Consider the following 22,486-nt stretch of genomic DNA (forward strand, 5'->3'; position numbering starts at 1 on the left):
CAATTGTTATAGTGGCTGTTATGTTCGATTCATTTCAATTAAAATAAGGAAATAACATAAATATGTACTGATCATACAAATTCTCTCTCTCAAATAAGTACAATTTAATATGTTCCTCCTACCAATCTTCATCGTTCGATCAGCTATCTCTCGAATCGATTTTGGTGTATGGATGGTAAGCTATCAAATCAAATCAAATCGATCACACTCACAATTACCGATTTACTACGGATAATTCATCATTGGATCAGTCCGTGTATAATAAATATTATAAGAAGGCAATTAGAAGATGAAGATTTACAAATATCGGTAAACAGAGCTGAAATTGGACACATTTTAAAGTATTAAGTACAATGGCCTTTTATGAAACAATAAAAATGTGACAATCAAGATTGCCATGCGAATTCGGGTATTAATGAAACGGGAGCATCGAAATCATTTATGAGGCGGTTGCGACGGTCACAGGGTGACGTTATTCGAAGGAGTGGAAAGCTGGCAGGCAAGTGCGCATTGAAGGAAGTCGTCGTCGTCTGGAATGGAGCGCGCTCAAGGACGGGTGTAGTTAGTTGGCTCGCATTGAAGGGTCGTGATGTCTTTTAACGATGAGCAGTGAAGGAATCTCGCAGACGAGGGTTTATTGTCGCAGGTCCTGTGAGAGAGAGTGATTGTACCTCGCGAGTTGTCATCGTCTCAACGAAGACGGTACCGTAGAACCATTCAAGATGAAAAGAGAAAACCAACCACCTTGAAAGGACCCGATTTGTCATCGATTGATACGTCGGTTATTTGTAACTTCGATCATTTTGTTCCAGAGAGTCATGTATAGATTGTAATGGATAGAAACCTTCGTCTTCTTCGACGCCCTCTTTTGGGGTCCGCCTTGGAACCCGCCGAGGTCTCCTCTGACCGGACGGCGAGGACCTCCTTCGTGTCGTCGCTCCGGGGACCGAGGGCCCCCGAGTGCCAGCCGGGGCGCTTCGTCAGAGAGAATCCCGCCGACGGCATGTACGTAGCCAACCGGATCGAGGGAGCAAGATCTTGATCCCTGTAAGAACAAGATACCGTCTCTTTAAGCTTCTTGATCTTTTCCCTTTTCCCTGATCTGTCATGGTTCAGTTGTTCTTTAGAATTTTCATTTCTTGACTTCTATACTTGGAGATTCGGAACGAAGGTTTAGTGATTATTGATCTTTTGACGTTCTTTTGTGTTCCTGGTGAAGTAATTCTTGAGATTCACGCCATGAGGATACGCAATTAGGGTTTAGTGATTAATCACCAGCATGTAGTTCTGCATCCTTCGTCCTGTTTTCTGTCATGATAAATGCCTCTAGGAAAGGGAATTTAGGGTTATGCACCTAAAATGATATTTGAGAGATGGCATAAAGTTTAGCATCAATAATACGAAAGAAATTGTAAGGAACTCTTGGCAATGAAATTATTGACTTTAGGAATGATGAATTTAGAATGCTGGAGTAAACTTGTCTTTGTCGGTGCCAAAACATAAAGAAAAGGAAGTCCAACATAAAGATCATCAAAGCTGTCAGTAGCAAACAGGTAGCTTTCAATTGTTATGAACAGGTGCACATGATGGATCCAGATTCAAGGGTCATGGTGTCATACATTTTGAAGCTGCACTTATTCAATGGCCCAAGTAGGTTTTAACATTTCTTGTTAGTAACAAAAATACCATGGCTGATGAGTCAGTTCGGTTCACGGGTCGATGTCAGGAGCCTTCTGTCGACTAAGTTGGATGATGAGGTGGCCATGTCCTCGAGAAGGGGTGCTTATCGACGTTTGTTGGCCTCCAAGCCGATTGGCAGCTCGCCCTTGCGCGCCGAACGGAAATCCCTAGGTTGGGACGCTCACGGCTCGGGTGGTCGTTCGCCTACAAAAACGGCTCTCGTCGAGTGATCCTTAATTTTGGTCCCTCCGACGAACAAGTCGGTAGAGGATTAAATCGCCTATTGTGCAAGGGTCGATTGCGTGTCGGTTCAGTGTGGCCACTAACCCTTGTGGGATGGGACGATGCTTCTGACCAACTGTTGTCTCGAGGAATGTTGGAGCGGCGTCAGACGGCATCACCCCGAGCTCTCGAGACGAGTCGTGTTGCACAGCGTCTTGGTACGGATCTTGACTTGGCGTGCGACATCGGATTCTGACGGCGTGTGACATCGGATTCTGACTTGGCATGTGACATCGGCGGTGACTTAGGATCGAACGATGAAGATTATAGTAAATTAGGATTCTTATCATTTCCCATTCATACAGTTCAGTTTATCCTCTGTCCCTGCTATAGCTTTACCTATAATTAGTAGGATGCAAAGTAATAATTTCACTAACATACAGAGCACAATCGATCATCTTTCTTGTTGAAATGAATTGATTCGGTGGGATATGTTTAGTAAATATGCAATGATACTTGTCCTAAAGCTCACCCTGGCGCTCGCATGCCAAACGTAGCACAAGATTCAATTTATATAGGAGAGCTCTCACAGAGATGGTGAGGCTTCTTCATTCTCTAATCCAGCACCTGCATTCATGGATTAGTGACATTGTCACGTCTAGCTTAGTACCATCACAAGATACAGGTTAGTCTGATCTGATGGGGCTCGGAATTAAGATGTTTACATGAATAGAAATATCAAGTGTCACTAGAGAGTGCAAATTATCTTCCATATAAATAGATCAAGATGCTTGTTCGATAAATTTTTTAGTCCTGCTTGAATGCTATTTTGACAAGTACATGTAAGTTTACTGAATTTTTGCTTTTGACTTTTTTTTCAGCTTTATCTCATAGCACATGCCTCATGTATGTACACGTCACATGTGTTTGTCCTATCACAGTAACACTTCAGTTTCAACATTCTTTTCTTAGACACAGCTCAATGACTAAAAGATCCATATTCTCTACCCTAAGTAGGTGGCACACTATGACTTGTTGTTGTTGTTGCATTGCTATTTGTTCTCCAGAATTTGTCTTTGTTAACCATGTATATTATTTGCTACCCATAATAGGATGAAAAAAAAAATTTTCTAAATGCAGAAGCGAAAAATATGCAAAGTTGAAGAGTTCTAGCTAGGATTAGTAAGAACATTACTGATCAGTGATTTCAGAATAAGTTGTCTTCGCCAAGTTGTACTTTCTTCCTTTGTTCTTTGAAGTGCTATGAATTTTTTGCTTGATGACATGATTTTTCTTAGCAATAAATCGTTAGTCTCCACCAAGAATATGTAAGCAGGTGAATTTTCATCTGTGGTGTTTTTAAGTGTTGATTACAGCCTTATCTCTCAAGGTTTCCAGCTTTGTCCTTTTCAAATGTTAAAATAACATTTTTTTAGCCGATGATTAAGTAGCAAGCATAGGTTTGTTTTTCTATTTGACACTTTGATGTTGCTGTTAACAATTAAAAAAAATAGTTGGTTCAGATGCTCCATATAATTTTTTCCTCTTGATCCTAAAGATTGCTGGGCCAGCGAGCAATTTATGCTTCTTTCAGAGGTTAGATAAATCTTCTGTTTGAGGTTCCTATATAATCTTAGTGTAAATTGTTGAGTTTGGTGTCTTAAACTGTCGGTCTATCTAAGTCTTCCATGCAGTTACATTTTGGTAGATTGTTAAGGGTTACAATCACTAAGTTAGCTATTTGTGCTAATGAGAATCCTAATTTACTATAATCCAGTATTGATAGAGTACCTCTTAACCTTGATGAACAGCATAAAGCTGCGGCTTCCACTGTAGGTAGTGTTTGTTATCTTGAATTAGCAGTAGGTGCTCAGGAAATATGTATGGGGATTCACTTAATTCTGATTTGGTTTCAGGTAGAATACTAAAGACTGTGTGTCGAGCATTATTGTTTTGATGGTTTGTGAGTTCTCTTCATGATCTCTTTACATCCTAAATTTACATGTTATAAAGTTAATGTGTTTTCTAGAAGGGAAATTAGCTTATCAGCAGGAGAATCTTATCTTACTGTTTGCTAACTTTCAAGGTAGGTTTAGTCTAAAGCCCACAGCCCTTTTCAAGGTATGATCCATTTCAAATTTTATTTGTCATGGAATCTAGAAATATAGCCGGATAGTCTTTTTTTTTTGTTTTTTTTGTTCTCCTCCAGCTTGATGATAGTTCAGTACATAAACTTCTGGTGAAATAATATGAAAAATATGTGAACTGGTGCAATTTTTTTGGGGCTAGGAAGAAGTAAGGATTTACCCCTTCATTGATCTTCTGACATAGTTCACGACTCCCTGCCTATTGTTCATGGAAAAATTGCATACGCATGCATGCATCCCTCCATAGTTCATGACTTCGGTATTTGCCTCTCTAAAAATTGAAGTCTTATCATCAATGAAATTTTAATACTTTTACAAACTCGAACCATGAGTCTGTAAGTAAAAAGTTGTGATATATATGAAATATCTAAATATGGGTGAGCATAAAAAAAAAAATTGCTATTTAAACATTTAAATGATAATAGATATGTAAAAGCGCCTTTATATATTTACCTGTAGGTCACTAGGAAATAACGGTATAAATTTCTCATGCGATAACGGATACCTATGAAACAAGGTTTGTAATTAATAGTTTGGAACAAGTATTTATGAAAAAAGTCGTTTTATTTCTTCTTGTTTCTAAGCTTTGATCCACACACTGTTTTGAAATCCAAGCATTCTCACCAGAAAGAGTATTTTTTTTCTTAAAACAAGATTTTAGTACAAAATGAAACATCTGGTGCTCCACCACCAGGGTAATTGATCTATGACCATCCCAAGATGAAGTCCAGCACATAAACAAGAACCAGAGCGAGCGGATACAGCAAGAACGCAACAAAGCAAGTCCAAAGTGGGAATGTGGTGCGGAGGCTCGTGAAGATGCCCATCACAACGCATACTATGAGAATGACCAGCACTTCGGCCGAGAAGTCCCATGTCAAGTGTCTCACGTAAACAAGAGCCAAGAAGACGGCCAAGCATAGGGTGTTGTTCATCGTCACCCCACCATATATCTGCAGCACAAAAGAGCAGAGTGAGGAGTAGGTAGGTAGTCCAGAATAATTTTTTTTGTCAAAACTGTTGATTGTAGAATAATTGTTTTTGATAGTCATATCACTAAGCGTAGCAGACACCTTTCACAATTTTCAACTTCAACATTAGTGGTTGAAGTTGAAAATTCGCTGACCACATACCACAAACAGATTAATCATAAAAGATATAATAATCTTGTACGAACTTTTTTAAAAAAATGCCAAATGAGGACCCAAAGCTGAACAAAAAAACGTTAATTAATTGATTATTTAACTACCCACTACTACCTGCAGCATGGTCACTATACCAACTAATATCCAACCAACTTCAACAAAGTTCACATGAAAGTAGCTTAGATGAATGGAGAATTGCACAAGTTTAAACAAAAAGCCTGAAGACAAACCTCGGAAAAAGTTAGTGAGGCAGTTCTTTGCGTCTTTCGGCTGGCAAAAATAATTGCTGATACAGCTTCACTAGAGTTGGTAGCCAATGGCATTGCAATGAAAGATATGAAAAAGGAAGGTATCTTTGTAGCAATTGAGAAATTATCAACAGAATCCACAAGAGGGTCAGCAAAAACAGCAGCGATGGAAGTTCCGAGAATCAAAAGCAGGATTGATGTAACGCAGGTTGATGCTGGATTTTTGATATTTTCTACTGCAGCCTCATCAATCTGATCAATAAGCATATTGTGTTGCTCCCTTGCTTCCTGCATGGCATAAAGAAGTTGTCACTTATGACCCACCCCCCAGGTTGCAACTAAGTCATACTATGCATAAAAAGGAAGCAACTTACCATGTAATAATCAACAATGTCGTTTGAGTGAGATGCAGAAGAACGATGATTAACCTTAGTAATCCATTTTGAGATGCCCTTAATAAACTCCTCTTCTTGAATGTTGCCATCATGTGATGTATCAAATTCTTTCATTATTTTGTCTACGACAACATCGTTATCCAAATTTACCTCATGGATCTTAAGCCCTATGATAAATGCTCTTAACTCTGAAGGTGATATTAATTGATTTTTATCCTGATCTATTTTATGAAACAGCCTGCATTGGAACATATAAAAAACGATAGTACAAAGATGAAATTTTAGAAAAGGTAACAAAGATTAGATAAAAGACCAACTTTTCAATGACAGGTTTATTAGGTCTTCCATCATCATCCATAAGCCGTCCTAGGGCTGCCGTCTGAGGATGTCCTAGAATTCCTAATATCATAAGCATATGCTCCGCAAATTCCAGTTTTCTCCTGTGAATCCATGGCTGAAGGACCTGGTTCATCAAAATGCATACAGTGTTGATATCACTTAGAAAAGTTCCATAAGTGGGTATGCAAATGTGAATCCATGTTTATTTTTCAATCAAAATGAACCGGATACATTAAGACCATCATATCAAAACAGAGATGAGCAAAAAGGAAGGTTAAAAAATGTCCTTAAGCATGCAAAGAACATATGAAAAAAATATTTGTATTCCGATGCCTACCTTTCATGATGATATTCTTGTGCAGCTATTTAACTCATTAACATACATGCGGTGCTTGCTGTCAAATTTGGATGGCTTAAACTATGACAACTAAAACCACTTTATAAAAAAGCTGAGATGAGCAAGAAAAATAGTCTAAAGATTTTCTTAAGCATTGAAAATTAAACGATCTAATATAATTTATTCCCATGACTATCTCTCACGATTGCATTCTTGTGCAGCTATTCAACTTAATTGGCATTGCTAATGCTGCAAGGTATTCCTATTTGATAAAACAATCAAGCTTTAGAATCACAGACCAATATTGGTTTTGACACCTGCTTAGACTACCACGGAACTAGTATATTAGATAGTATATCAACCTAAACAATCTAAAGGGTCTGGAGACTTTGGAATCAAGCACTTAGATGTTATCTTATACCAAGTTAAAGGCATAACTCTTAAAGTTTTTAAGTTTTCTTTTTTCTAAACTTTTTGTACTTCTCATTTTTTTTATTTTTATAACATGCAATCCAACTGATTAACTTACTAGTTTGACCAGTGACCTAAGGCTAGATGATATTGCTATTTGGTCTGGTCTTAATAACTATGGCTTAAATGGAAAAAGAAACTAAAAGAAAATTTGTCATTCTTTAGAACAACATAAGCACTATAAGAGTTGGGACACTTATGTCAGGATCAAATATCGACAAAGATGTTTTAAAGTGTAGTTTTAGAATATACCTTTTCACATTTGAACCATCAATTTATTAGTCTAAATGATTAGCACCATAAATATAACAATGTGCGTTTGAAAAAGAGAATATAAATATGTACCTAAAAGATAGAAAATAGATGGCTAAATGTGATAGAGATATTATTGCCCGAAAAAGGATTATAATGGCTAATTGTGATAATAAATTACAAGATTTTGGGTAAAATAACAACAGCTTGTGAGTAAAACATCCAACATAACCGATGGCTAAGCAAAGTTAAACATCCAAAATATCCAAACCAATGCTAGAAGATAAATAAGCTAATTAGCTTTGACTTAAAAAAACTTGGCAACAACACTAGCAAGTTACCTGATACAAGCAATAAGACACCAAGAGTGCAATTGCAACAATGAGAGCAATCAAGACTGCTACACGTCCAGAAAGAAACTTGAAAACTCTTGGCAGTTGCACAATGATAAATGGAATGATAGATATAACCATGATCTTTGCAGCATGGCTTGTTTGTGAATCAGTTGTAATCCCGGATGCTTCAAAAATAAAAGAAATCACATAATCACAACTTAACCAAAGAGCAAAATTAAGAATCTTATACTAGATTGAGTAACCAGAATATGCAAGATCATTTTATACATTTCCTATGACAAATGTGTAAGAAGTAAGAACATCTCTTGTAAGGCATCAATTGGAACAGCTTTGCGAGAAACATTACTATATCACGTCTGAAAAATTATGCCCAGGAATGACCAATGAAGAATTTGAAATAGATCGAACAGACTGCTCTATCCATATCTAGCAAAAAGCAAAGATATTTTCATAATGCACAATATGATATCTATATTAAGTTCAAATAAAAACAATTCAGTGATGCTGGATCTTGGTTAGAGACCACTCGAGAAAATTCGCATCAATTGAGCATGAGTCCAAGTCCAAGAAGGTTTGAGAAAACTTTAGCTGTTTTTCTTACCTTAAGCCAAGGTACACAAAAAAGAAAAAAAAGGGAGGTCAATATTTTTTCATAAAACTCCAATAAATTTTATAAATGAACTAATGGAACATTAATCAAATCAGGGTCTGTCGTACCGAGCCGTATCGCCCAGTATGGGCAGTACGTACCGGTCTGACAGGTTGTCGGTACGCGGACCAACTTTTACCGGTCCGAGAGTACTATAGTACTGTAGCAGTGTACTGCATTACTGTAGTAGTGCACTGTAGCACTGTAACAGTGCTACAGTACTCGGTACGCCTGGGTGTACCGCTCGGTATACCGTACCGTACCAGTACCGAGCCCAGGTCGAAATACTGGTACGGTACGGTATTACGAACCTTGAATCAAACCATATCACTTGAAGGTCAGCATTGACATTTATGGTCCTAAGAAAAATAGCATTCATTTGTCAGACACTAGCAATGAATAAAACCTCTTTCATTTATTAGGTGATTTCAGAATGATGTAAAAAATGTGTGAGAATAAAAAATTATATCTAATATTCCTTATTTGCAAGGTATGTAAGTTAACAATTAGGGGACATTAATAAGGCCTGTTACGGTAAGTAACCTTTTTTAGCCGTGACCTCTGTGTCGACGCGGCTGGTTCAGGGCTCCAAATGGCTGGGATCAGACGTGGCTTCCCCGGGGGTGCTGTGGTGACTGATGTAGGGGATCTGACTGGAAAGTTCCACGACATCAAGTGGGTTCGACGGCGGTCGAGTACCTGCACACAGATCGGGTCGGTGGTTCGGCCCGACCCCTCCGACGATCAAGTCAGTGATGGTGGAGAGGAGTTTTTGAGTGAGATCGTCCCCCCTCCTATTGGGAGCCAGAGGGTATTTATAAGTGGGTTTGATGTTACCTGATGTGTCATCCTGCCGGGGCAGGGTCGTACCTCTGATGGCGTCTGTCGTCGTGGTCGTTGCGTGGAAGGCCGAGCTGCCGCAGGGTATGGGGGGTGTCAGTCAGCGCCATCCCCTGCCTCGGCCGGCCATGAGGGGTCAGCCGAGGAGGTTGTTTGGGTATGGCGGGTGTGGGTGCGCGTCGTGTCGTTGTTAATGCACGTTCTGGGGCAGTGTGCCGCACAGGGTGTCCGACGTGGGGGTGCATTACGTCAAATCCGGGGTGTTATGTCAAATCAGTTTTTTACCCCTATCATATGCCCCACCCGAAAGGAGCTATGCGTCGGTTTTGCAGGCAGGGAGCCCGATGCATGGCTTTCTGCTTCAAGCGGGCTGTTCAGGCGGGTCTGAGGGGCGCGCCGCAGACGGGTCGGTCGCGTGAATGCATCTCGAGCAGTGCTAGGCCGAGGCGCGTAACTTAGTCGGGAGGCTGAGGAGGATTGGACTCGGGAGCAATGGAGCCGATGAGGGTCGAGGAGCGCAACGCAGGCGGGGTGACCACGCAGGTGTGTCTCGGGAGGCGAAAAGCCGAGGGGCGAGGAGCACAACGCAGGCGGGGTGACCGCGCTGGTGTGTCTCGGAAGGCGGAAAACTGAGGGCCGAGGAGCACAACGCAGGCGGGGTGACCGCGCAGGTGTGTCTCGGGAGGCGGAAAGCCGAGGGCCGAGGAGCACAACGCAGGCGGGGTGACCGCGCAGGTGTGTCTCGGGAGGCGGAAAACCGAGGGCCGAGGAGCACAACGCAGGCGGGGTGACCGCGCAGGTGTGTCTCGGGAGGCGGAAAGCCGAGGGCCGAGGAGCACAACGCGGGCGGGGTGACCGCGCAGGTGTGTCTCGGGAGGTGGAAAGCCGAGGGCCGAGGAGCACAACGTAGGCGGGGTGACCGCGCAGGTGTGTCTCGGGAGGCGAAAAACCGAGGGCCGAGGAGGCCTCGGGTATTATGCGACCAAGGTTGCGGGCTCGGCAAGAGCGGAGCCGAGGCGTTCGGCGCAGGCAGGCTGCGACCGAGGTTGCGGGCTCGGCAAGAGCGGAGCCGAGGCATTCGGCGCAGGCAGGCTGCGACCGAGGTGGTACTTGGTTCTTTGGCCGTTTGATGGGTCGTCTGACTGCGCGCGGGCGCGGGAGGCCGGGTTGCTTTTTCCCTGGGGAAGGTACAGGGCTGCCCCTTTTTGGTAGTCGCCAGTTCTCGAAGCTGATATGATTGGGTGCCCCCGTACTTCGCACCGCGCTGCCGCTGGCCGCCACGTCAGGCCCTCATTAATGCGGAGCGCCCTTGGGGGTCTCCCGATGCGACGTGACGGCCGCGGGTGAGTGGGCTGCCGCCCGTCCTTGGGAAGCGAAGGGGCGCTGGTTCTGACGAGTTATCCCCTTTAAATGGCGAAGGCTCGACTCCGCCTCCATCTTTTGCCGCCGTACTTTCTCTTTCGAGCTACGCTGTTGCCTCCCCGGTCCCCTTCCGTCTTCCGCGTACTCTTCCTCTCTTCTTAAGGTCAGTCGGGATGTCGTCTCCTTCTTCTCCTCCTTCCTCTCCATCCTCTTCTTCTCTTCGTGTCCTCGGAGCCGGGGAGGGAAGTCCCCCTCCGTCTCCCGCTGCGTCCTCCAACGGAGAAGCGGCACGAGCCCTTGAGGCTCTGATGTGGCCGCACGACATTGATTCCACCGTGAGCGGGGCCTTGCTGGAGGAACTCCGGGCGCGCTATAGCATCCCGGAGGACCATATCCTCAGTGCTCCCGAGCCGGGTCAACGGGCGTATGACCCAGTCTCGAAGGGCTTTCCCCTGACCCTCGACGCCCTGGAGGCGGGCTTGCGTTTTCCTCTTCACCCCCTCATAGTATTCGGCCTGTCTCTCTGGCGGATTTCGCCATCTCAGGTGGCGCCAAACTCTTGGCGTTACTTGGTGGTATTCCTGGGGGAATGCCATTATGCCAACATCAACCCCACTCTTAACCTCTTTCTTTCCTGCTACCGCCTCTGCAAGGGTTCGTGGGGCTATTTTTTGTCAGCCCGGACGGGTTTTCGAGTCGGTGGTGCCCCTTCCAGTAACAAGGGATGGAAGGGGAGGTTTTTTTATGTCAGCCGTGCGCAGGACTGGGGTTTCGGGGTTCGGTGGTCCGCGAGGGCGATCGATAACACCACCCCATGTCTGGGCGAGGCAGAGCGCCAAACTCTGGTGAGGCTCAAGGAGATTCTCCCTAGGTCGTAGGCCATCCGTTCCATGACCGAGCAAAGGCTGGTCAAGGCGGGCCTCAGCCCAACGCCTATGGGTATGTTTAGTTACGTTTCCTCCGGGCGTTTTGCGTGGTTGGCTCCGGGTACTAACTTCTTTTGTTTTTCGTAGATATGGTGAACCTACGCTCGCTCCTGGGGGGTCAGGGTTCGGAGCCCCCCCTTCCAACTTCGCCAACCGATCCGCAACCTCCTACTCCCGCTCCGTCGACCGACCCGCTACCCGGCTCGGCGGGCGCCCCGCTGGAGGTCGAGGCTGGGCACCCTTCGAAGAAGGCGAAGACAACCCCGTCGAAGGGGCCCGAGGCGAGCTCTCGTCGTGGAGGGGCAGTCCCTAGTCGTCGGACGGCCGGGAAGGGTCTTCGCCCTGTCTCCGTGCGCGACCTCTGCCGGCTTCCTGCCAGAGACGGGGAGCCGTACCTGACGCGGCTAGCGAGCGAGATCCTGCCCGGTGAGCTCAGTGACCCCTTGGTTCCCCGCTGGGAGGGTTTGTCCCGGGGGTCTAAGGTGTGGGCCGGAGGGGATCCCTCCGCGACGTTCCTCCGAGGCGCGCTCCATCCCGATATGGCTCGGGACTTGTATGTCCTGCCCTCGGAGGCGTTGCTCAACAAGTCGGCCCAGTCACTGACCTGGGTAAGCGTGTTCCTGCTTTCCCGGTTCATCGGTCCGACGCCGGCCTCCTTGACCTGTTTCCTTCTATGCAGGGTCTCCACTATGCGGTGGCCCTGATGGACAGGGTGCGCGACGCCGGCCGGGTCATCGGGGGCCTGGCCAACCGCAACGCTGAACTCCTCCGCCAAGTTGAAGAGGTTCGAGCCGGAGCTGGTCCGGAGGCCGTGGCGGCTGCCGAGCAGCGTGCGTTGGACCTGGAGGCGGAGGCGACGCGCCTCCGGTCGGAGCTCGAGGTTTCTAAGAAGGCGAATGAGGGACTCCAGAAGACAATAAGGGTGGAGCGGACTGAGCTCCGCCTGGTGAAGACGGAGGCGAGCGCCCTCAGCAAAAAGCTGGAGGAGGCGAAGGCTGAGGCGAAGACGGCCTCGGAGGCGCTGGCGGAGGAGGCCCGTCTCCGACCCGCGAGAGACAAGGAGCTCCTCGAGGCCTACAAGAGGTCGGAGGGGTTCGAGCTCGGGCTGACGCGGACGGGGCGGGTATCCTTTGAATATGGATACCGTATCGCTACGTCCCGTTTCCGTGCTCGTCACCCGGGTCTCGAGGTGGAGGACCCTTTTACCCCTCACCCCGAGGACCGGGGGGGTGGATATGCCCGAGGAAGTCCCCTTCGACGATCGCCTAGAGGTCCCCCAAAAATAAAGGGGTTTTGTATTTGTTTTTGTTGGCCGGGTTTTGTAAGTTGGGTCCTGTATTTTGGTTTGCTGTCTTCAATAAAAGGAAAGACTTTTCTCCATCCGCTTTATTGTTCCCTTCTTCTTTTCCTAGGCAAAAGCTTCTTCCTTCGGGAGAGAGTTCTTCCTCTTTAAACGGAAAAGGTTTCTTCGTTTCAAACGAAAAACTTCTTAAGGTTTCCGACGTTCCAGGTTCTCGGCAAAGGAGAACCGTCTATCGACGTGAGGCGGTAAGCACCCGGTCGGACTACCTTGACGACCCGATAAGGTCCCTCCCACTTGGGGGCTAGCTTTCCCCTTGCTCGGGTCGGGTCGCTAACCTCGACCCTTCGTAGGACTAGATCGCCTAACTTGATCGGTCGAGGTCGTACCTTTTTGTTGTAGACCCTCGCGATGGCTCTCTGGTAAGAGAGGGCTTTCAGGTGCGCATCAGCGCGTCGCTCCTCGAGCACGTCGAGGCTGGCACGAAGTCCTTCGTTCGAGACTTCCTCGTCATAGCTCTTTGTCCGAAGGGTGGCGACAGCCATCTCGGGTGGCAAGACGGCTTCGGTCCCGAACGTCAAACTGTACGGGGATTCTCCGGTCGCGGCCTTAGGAGTGGTGCGCAGTGACCATAGTACACTGGGGAGCTCGTCTGCCCAGGCTGACCGGGCTGCGGACACTCTTCTTTTGAGTCCGTCCAAGATGGATCGGTTGGTTACCTCTACCAGCCCGTTCGTCTGGGGGTGAGCCACCGAGCTGAACCTCAGTTGAATGCCATGATTGGCGCAGAATTCCTGGAACCTTCTGCCGGCGAACTGAGGTCCGTTGTCCGTGATAATGGCCTTGGGCAACTCGAACCGAGTTACCAGGTTCTTCCACACGAACTTCTCCATTTGATGTTCCGTGATCGTCGCCAGCGGCTCGGCCTCGACCCACTTTGTGACGTAGTCCACTCCTATAATTATGTACTTCCGCTGTCCAGAAGCCGGTGGGAAGGGTCCGAGGAGGTCCAAACCCCACTGCGCGAATGGCCATGCGCAGTCGATGGGGCTGAGCGGGACCGCGGGTTGTCGGGGAGCGCGGGCGTGCTGTTGGCACGAGCTGCACCGCTGTACGTAAGCTTTCGCGTCCCGGCACATGGTCGGCCAGTAGTAGCCTTGGCGAAGTATTTTGTGCGCCAAGGTTCGCCCGCCGATGTGCTCACCGCAGACCCCCTCGTGGGTTTCGGCTAGGACCGCCTGGGCTTCGTCAGGCTCCAAGCATCGCAGGAGGGGATAGGTGAAGGACCGTTTGTAAAGTCGGCCGCTCTCCTCGGTGTACCATACGTGTGTACGACGCAGGCGCCGAGCCGCGGCTTCGTCGAGGGGAAGGGTTTCGTCCCGCTTGAAGCGTAGTAGCTCCTGCACCCACGTGATCGGGGCGTTGCTTGAGGCCGTAGTCGCCACTTCAATGGCGCGAGCAGGGAGCTCCTCAACCTCCGGCCGTGCCTCGGGAGTCGGTTTTGACGCCAGCTTAGCTAGGGCGTCGGCTCGTTCGTTTTTCTTCCTCGGAACATTGGATAAGGTAAAGTAGCGAAACTTGGGGGTCAGGTCCCTTACCCGTGCCAGGTATTTCGCCATGGTCGCGTCCCGAGCTTCGTATCCGCCGTTGAGCTGCTCGGCCACAAGTTGTGAGTCGGTGAGGACGCGTATCGCGGCCACCTGCATTTCGAGGGCCAGCCTTAGTCCCGCTAAGAGCGCCTCGTACTCCGCCTCGTTGTTGGTGGCTTTGAACCCGAAGCGAAGGGATCGCTCGAACGAGCGTCCGTCAGGGGCGAGGAGGACCAGCCCTGCGCCTGCGCCCTTTGAGTTGGCCGAGCCGTCGACGTGTAGGGTCCAAGCTTCGGGAGCCCGCTTGAGATCTGCGTCCTCCAGCTGCGTCAGCTCCACAATGAAGTCGGCTACCACTTGGGCCTTGACGGCGGTCCTGGGCGAGTACCTTATGTCATGTTCGCCGAGCTCCACCGCCCATTTGAGGAGCCGTCCTGCAACATCAAATTTCGTTAAGACCTGCCGAAGGGGTTGGTCGGTGACGACCTCCACCGGGTGTGCCTGGAAGTAGGGGCGCAACTTCCGAGCTGAGAGCACTAGGGCGAGCGCGAGCTTCTCTATCGGCGGGTAACGCTCCTCAGGTCCACTCAGGACGTGGCTGACGTAGTAGATCGGGAGTTGTTGGCCGGAGCTTTCCTTGACCAGGACAGAGCTGACCGCATGCTGGGAAGACGCCAAGTAGAGACCCAGCCTCTCGTCCGGAGAGACGGAGGCGAGCCGGGGAAGGCTGGCCAAGTGCTGTTTCATTTGTTTGAAAGCTTCCTCGCATTCTGATGTCCACTGGAAGTTCTTCGGGCTTTTGAGCGCTTTGAAGAATGGGAGGCAGCGATCGCCCGATCGAGCGAGGAAGCGAGACAAGGCGACAAGTCTCCCGTTAAGTCGCTGCAGGTCTTTGACCGTCCGGGGAGACTGCATATTGATTATCGCTTGAACCTTCTCCGGGTTGGCGTCGATTCCTCTCTCGTGCACAATGAATCCAAGGAACTTCCCGGAGGTGACGCCGAAGGCGCACTTCGCGGGGTTGAGCCACATGCTGAACTTGCGTAGCGTGGAGAAGGCTTCGGCTAGGTCGGCGATGTGTGTTCCGACCTCTTGGCTCTTCACGATCATGTCGTCCACGTAGACTTCCATGTTCCTTCCGATTTGATGGGCAAACATCTTGTTTACCGTCCTCTGGTATGTGGCCCCGACATTTTTCAGCCCGAACGGCATGACTTTGTAGAAGTACACGCCTTGATCGGTGAGGAAGGTTGTGTGCTCTCTATCGCCGGGCGCCATCCTGATCTGGTTATACCCTGAGTAGGCGTCCATGAAAGAGAGTCGCGCGTGACCGGCTGTTGCGTCGACCAGCTGGTCGATCTTTGGGAGGGGGTAGCAGTCTTTAGGGCATGCATCGTTGAGACTGGTGTAGTCAACACACATCCTCCAGCTTCCATTGTGTTTCTTCACGAGGACTACATTGGACAACCACTGAGGATATTTGGCTTCTTCTATGAAGCCCGTGGCCAGGAGCCGGTCCACCTCCTCTTGTATCGCACGTTGTCGATCAGGGGCCTGGCGCCGGGCCTTTTGTTTCACCGGGTGGGCGTCAGGTGGGATGTTGAGATGGTGCTCTGCGACCTCGGGGTCGACGCCCGTCATGTCCGATGGGGACCATGCGAAGACGTCAGCATTTTCCCGTAGGAGACCGACGAGCTGCTCCCGTTCCCGCTCTGGTAGTTCCGATCCGATCTTCACGGTCTGGTCCGACCAAGCTTCTTGCAAAGGAATGTCAACGGTGGACCCCGTCGGCTCGGGATGGGGAGTCAATTTCTTCTTTTCCCGCGGATCTTCCAGGGGCGATTCGGTCCTGGCTCTCTTGCCCAATGATACGGCGGTAAGGTAGCACCGCCTGGATTCTCGGGGGCTTCCCGTAGCCTCCCCGACTCCAGCGTGAGTTGGGAATTTAATGGTCTGGTAGTAGGTCGAGACGACTGCTCTGACCTTGTTGAGGGTTGGCCGACCGAGTATGGCATTGTAGGCGGTAGGAAGGTCGACCACCAGAAAAGTGGCCATCACAGTCTTCGACTTCGGTGGGGTCCCCAAAGTCAGGGGTAAAGTAATGGCCCCCAGGGGTGATATTGAATCTCCCGTGAAACCGGTGAGCGCCGAGCACATCGGGCTCATATTCTCCCTGACCAAGCCCAGCTTTTGAAAGGCGTCGAAGTAGAGTATGTCGGCCGAGCTCCCCGTGTCGACCATGATCCTCCTCATTTGTGCGTTGGCTACCCTGGCTGATATTACCAAAGCGTCGTCGTGGTCGGGTCGCTCGGTAGCTCCGGTTGGGAAGGTGATCTCGGGCTCCGACTCGTGCCCCGAGGCTTCGTCAAGCGCGGCTCGGGCATACGCCTTCCTGCCCGACATGGAACCTCCCCCTGATGCGGGGCCCCCGGCTATCACATCGATGTGCCGCTCGACGGGACCTTCTGGGCGAGGCGACTGCTCTTTGTTCGGCCGGAGGTACCGGCCAAGGTGACCTCTGAGGATAAGCTCCTCGATTTGCCTCTTCAGCTCGTAGCATTGCTCAGTGTCGTGCCCGTGCTGCCGATGAAATCGACAATATCTTGATCGGTCCGCGAGCTCCCGCGGGTTCCTCATCGGGCGAGGGTCCTTGAGCAGTCCTTTCCCCTTTTCGTGTAGGAATATTTCAGTCCGGGACGAATTCAAGGCGGGAAGAGGAGGCCTCGGGTCAGGTCTATCCAACTTTCGCCGGGAGGCGGCGGGTTGTTGCTATCGGGGCAGTTCTGACTTGACCTTTTTGTGTTCCTCCCGCCTTCCAAACATCCAAGTCTCCGCGGCGATGAACTGACTGGCACGCTGGAGCATCTCGGGGACCGCGACGGGGGGTCGCTCTACGAGCGACCAAAAGAACCTGGAGGGGCGCAGGCCTGTCATGAATGCCTGCATCAAGAAAGAGGGGTGGGCATCCGACAATCCACGGATTTGGGTTGTAAATCGGTTCACAAAGTGGGAGAGGGGCTCGTCCTCCCTCTGGTTGAGCCCGAGGAGTAATGCCATGGACGGTTTAGGTCGGGCGTACGCCAGGAAGTTAAGCTCGAAATCCTTGGCGAGCTGGTCGAAGGAGGCGATGGTCCCCAGCTTCAGGCCGCCGTACCACGTACGGGCCGGCCCGCGCAGAGTCGTTGGGAATGCCCTGCACATCAGGGCGTCGGAAGTTCCGAATAGCGCCATCTGGGCGCGGAAAGCGGCCACGTGGTCTGCCGGGTCGGTGGCGCCGTCATACGCATCCAAAGAGGGGAGGTGGAAGTGCGGCGGGATCGCCTGATTTTGTATCTCGGGGGTGAACGGAGATCCTTGGCGTCCGTCTGCCCCGAGCTCTCCCTTTGACTTGCGGACTTCCATTTTTGCTCCCACAGTAATAGCATCATTAGTAGAATTTCACTAAGGGCAGGCCTTGGTATAATAGCAAAGTTGTTCCTTTGCAACTTGGGTAATCAAGGTCTAAGTCACAATAGCATCCATATTCATAGGGGTAAGGCTGTGTCACTATGGCAGAAACCTCATGCACTAAATTTAGTAGAAGCTTATTGAATTCATTTTCTTCTAACAAAGCAAAAGCAGTGTCCTACACTCCCAAAAATGACTTCATCTTGTTAGCTTACAAGGAGGAATAAATTTTCAAAAAGAAAGAGGAGAAAGAAAGAGATGTGATAACAAAAAATTATGATTCTTGGTTGTCCAGGTTTGTCATTTTTAGTAAAATTTGGTATGACTTATTTGTATCGGTTTTTAAAATTTCTCCTTTTCCAGAAACAATTTCAATAATAACAAGAACACAGGCATAAAGTCCCAACTATTTAGGGTCGGTTACATGGATCGTTTACTATCATTGAGGTCTATAAAGAGCTATATCATTAATTAAGTTATGAATATTTAAATCTTTATTTATAGTTTCAATTAAAGTCTTTCATGTGTCATCCTACCTCTCCTTATACCACCTTCTTAGTGATACCTCCTTATACCACAAAGGTAATCATTTTACTTATTCTAAGTGTCGCATCTTTAGATCTCCTAAGCAAACATCTTTTCCCCTATTAAATTATAATATGATGCTTCAACTCACTAATTAATAATTAATATTTTCCTCTAATTATTAAATATATTTCATGGTAACATAATATATACTGCATCAGCATTCAGGCAGCTGTGCACCAGAGGGAGAGAAGTGGCACAATTCATGAAGCAAAGAAGAACAAAATAATTTCATGTTATTTAAGTGATCAAATCCTAGTATTCTAATGACAATGCCATAGTTTCAATCTATAAGCTTAATACTTAAGCCCCAAGACAATTATTTAGATTGCCCTCCAAGAGTAACAATTAAAGAAAGTAACTAATTTGCAATCTAATTTAAAAATATAGTAAATAGAGATCAAATTGGTTTTATTGTAATTGAGCCAATCTCTTTCCCTTTCAAGCTTTCCAAATTGAGATCATAATTGTGATCATGATTCTGATAAAAAAATTTGATATGTTTTAGCTCGATAGAAGCAAAACCATCAAATACTATGTGATCAAACTGATATCTAGAGTTTTCAAGCTCAATCTAGCCATTCTAGGAATCATTCCGACATGACAAACCCAAACCTAGACTGCGTCAAGCATAAGACCTGAAATACGGGAATCATGAATGACTTACCTCCCTTCTGCTTTATATAAAATCTGATTCTATGAAGCAGGATTTTGATTATATACTCCAAGAGAAAACCAGACTGTCACGAACGGTCGTCGCACACCCGCAACAACTCCGTTCAACGAACCGTTCGTCGCTCACACCTACATGTACAGCTGCTTGGCAACATGTTTTGTCTTGGTTTTGGATCATTTTGCTTGTAAAAATGTAAGTTCGAACAAGCTGCACCGTTACAAAGCGGCCGCTCACCGAACTGAGCAAAACAGCCCAAAACAACTCCGTTTTCGTGTGCCGCAGGCTGATTTCTGGAATCCGCCTCCGCTCACCAAAACGTCAGCCATCTCAACCCCTTGGAACCCCCCGGGTAGCACAGGGCTGGATGGGGCTTCGGTATAGTACCGGGCGTTGAACACTCTTTCGCAAGTTCGCACGTTGCCTTGACGGGAACTTGTTGTCACGCCCGGGACTTGGTGAGTAGCTGTTTGTGGGCTTGCAGCTGTTCGTTCAACCTTCTAAAGCCCTTGTTTTCCCCCTCTCCCTCTTTTCACTTGTGCACACAAGGTGCTTGCTGAATTGCTTGTAAAGCTTCCCCTTTTCGCGAGACGTCGGGACTTGTCCGTCGCTCGTTCTTCGAACTAACCAACTTTCTCTTTTTACAGGTCCTTCGGGACCTATGAGAGGTTACAAGTGGGCTGATCTTTGCGGATGCAAATCGCAAGGGCGAAGCGCGACTTAGGCAACGCAAGCTAAGTTCGCGTCTTTGCCGCAAGGGTGCTCTGCGACTTAGGCAACGTAAGCTAAGTTCGCGTCTCGGCCGCAAGGGTGCCTCACGCCTTAGGCAATTCCAGCTAAGGCCGTGACAAGACGGCGCTTCAAGTAAGAACTAATTCATACATAATGTTCCAAGTTTTTTTATAAGGGACAACAAGAAATGGTTGGGCTAAAAAGGACTTAGAAGCTAGAATGAAGGTAGTAGATTTATCATATTCAAATTGGAGGTTGAAGTATATTGTTGCATTAACATTATCAGTCTCTAAAATTTAAGCAGCTCTTGACCTTCTTATGCCACACCACAGTTATTTCTATTTTTATCAGCTAATCTTACTAATCAAACCCACACTAATCAGGAAAATCAAAGCAACAAGTCCCTGTCACATTTTCTTCAATTGCAGACTCTGAGAAGGCAAGCAGAATGAAATGTGTGTGTGTATGTCTATAGATAGTCAGATACACACACACGTGCCAGAGCTTACAACTAAAAACAAGAGCTATTTCAGAGAGAAAAATGAAGAGGACTTTGCATAAAAATAACATAAATAATTCTGCAGAAAAGATCGAAAAGGGGTAGATACCAAATAGACCTAAACCAGAATGAAAGTGTACTTATAGCGGATCTTATAACTAAAGTTAATTTGCACAAAGCCAAAATACATAATTCTGGGGAAGTTCAATAAACAGCATACCAAATAGACTGAAACCATTTGTATCTTGTGAATCTACCGAAGTTGAATTCTCTAAAAGATCACATTTTCCAACAACAACACAAGAACCCCAAAGCAATGTTATAAGCATAACAGTTGATCCAGCAAGCAAACCCATTCCAATCAAGACCTGATTCTGTGCAACTTCTTTGCTCCCAGACAGACCAGAAACTGCATAGTTTGTTAGTAAAGTTGTATCAGCAAAAGTACATCAACTGTAACATTGAACAAAAGTATCATTCGCCAAATTAGCTAGTTTCGATAAACTCATATTTCTCTTACTTGTAAATTATCATCTCATGATGCACAGTTTCTATTCAAGAAAAAGCACCAGTAACTTTCATCGCCAGAATTTAGCTACAATCAGGCTGCAACCACCTCATAACCTAAGACTAAAGAAACTGAATGCCTCTTAAAGTTTTAGTCATATATCAAATATTATAATTGTAAAAGTGTCTTTGCAATGCGGATGAAAATTTTTCCTTTGACTTCAGAGAATTTTCCACCACCATTTTTCCTATTTCATTTTTTTTTATTCTTCTTAACAGGATGTCTCCGTTTCCATCACTCCTTCACGTTCTTGGGCTCCGGAGGAGACGGTCCAGTCACACCCTAGGTGTATTCTTGACCATTCCCACATGAAAGGATGAAGTACTCGTCACGATTGCGCTTGCCCATTGACGACCCCCTTTACTAGTAACTATTCGACCAATTTCCTGATCGTAATCCTTCACACAACATAGAGATTCTAATACGACAACACGATAAAATCAAGCAAGAAAGGAAAATACAAACTCACACAGCACAACGACAAAACCAAACGAAATCATATCATAAATAGGAAAATTGGCATAACAAGAAACAGATCCCATGAAGTTTCACGCGAGTCCAACCCACATCAGAGAGATGACGACCAGAGGAACAGAAAAAGCAAGAAATGATCTACCAAGAATGAGCAAGGCGTCGGGGAGAGCCCCAAGAATCGGGAGGAAGAGGCCCCCCACGATCCCAGGGCCCAAGATCTCAAGCAGCATCTCGCTCCCGGCCGAGAGGCACGTCGCCGCCTTATACATCAAGAACCCGTACACCAGCACGAGGAACAGGTTCCCCGCCACCGTGGTGGTGCAGGGGAGGAACCCGTACGAGGGCTCACACGCCTCCGCAGCGCTCCCGCGGGGGAGGACGAGTAAGGGGCTGTGCTTGTACCCAGCAGCGGCGTAGCCGGAGATCCCATCGGAGGCCGGCAGCTCCATCGCGTCCCCATCGGACGGCGGCGAAATCGCGCGGCCGTCGACGCATCGGCCGGAGAGGAGAAGGACGAGGAGGGAGAAGACGAAGGCAAGGAGGAGAGGAGGGAAGTCGACAGGTCGGTGCCGGTGCGCCATCAGCCCAAAAAGGTCAAGGCGAACTGATCGAGAAGATGAGGCCGCTCTTAGTAAACTAACAGAAGATACTTTTGCAAAGAAGCCCACAATTCTTTCGCTATCAACTTTGATGTGTAAATTTTACGAAAAAGTCCATTTACTTCTTTCAATTACTTTATTTAGGTGTATATTGAATGAACCGCGGAGGATCGGACGGTTGTTATACACGCATGCAGCCGTCGTTTCGTTATAGGTGAATGCCAATGAATGCAAGAGAAGACGAGACTGGAGATGGAGATGGAGATTGAGATGGATGCGCTGTGTGTCGCTCGTTCTTTTCTCGTCGGAGAGTCGGCTCGCGTGGGGTCAATCGGGCTGGCGCGGCGGTGGTGGGGACGGTGATGGTTTCGCTTTCCTTGCGCTCCTCTCGTTCGGGCAGTACAGATTGGAGGATAAATAGAATAGACGTGTCCTTTAGTCAGATCGGTACGGGTTTAGATTGTGTTATACTGGTTGGCCCCACTGTGGGCCCGGGAGAGATTTCGGATAAGAATACTCTTGTAAGTATTGGGATAATATTTTGTCATCGTTGACGAATATTATGTTAATCATAATAAGAAATGGATTACTTAAAAAACAATGTTACCGGAAGGACAAGGAATTTTAATATTTATTTTTTATTATATAAAT

At 47.5% G+C, this 22,486-nt stretch overlaps 1 protein-coding gene and 1 long non-coding RNA gene across 2 annotated transcripts; one reads left to right on the forward strand and one right to left on the reverse strand.

Annotated features, from left to right (window-relative positions):
* Positions 1 to 466: 466 nt before the first annotated feature.
* Positions 467 to 5,100, forward strand: LOC135678781 (uncharacterized). Its single transcript, XR_010515083.1, has 2 exons — positions 467 to 1,047; positions 4,744 to 5,100. It is a non-coding gene; the product is annotated as an uncharacterized LOC135678781 (long non-coding RNA).
* LOC103991626 (sodium/calcium exchanger NCL1) lies at positions 4,667 to 21,844 on the reverse strand. The gene is made up of 7 exons (XM_009411132.3): positions 21,379 to 21,844; positions 20,415 to 20,603; positions 7,578 to 7,756; positions 6,155 to 6,300; positions 5,817 to 6,075; positions 5,425 to 5,730; positions 4,667 to 5,002 (listed from the first exon to the last, which is right to left on the reverse strand). The coding sequence occupies exons 1-7, from the start codon at positions 21,815 to 21,817 to the stop codon at positions 4,754 to 4,756; spliced, it is 1,767 nt and encodes a 588-aa protein (XP_009409407.2). The 5' UTR covers positions 21,818 to 21,844; the 3' UTR covers positions 4,667 to 4,753.
* Positions 21,845 to 22,486: the final 642 nt, after the last annotated feature.

Source organism: Musa acuminata, chromosome BXJ1-7 (assembly GCF_036884655.1).
Source record: "Musa acuminata AAA Group cultivar baxijiao chromosome BXJ1-7, Cavendish_Baxijiao_AAA, whole genome shotgun sequence".
NCBI classification, from domain to species: domain Eukaryota; kingdom Viridiplantae; phylum Streptophyta; class Magnoliopsida; order Zingiberales; family Musaceae; genus Musa; species Musa acuminata.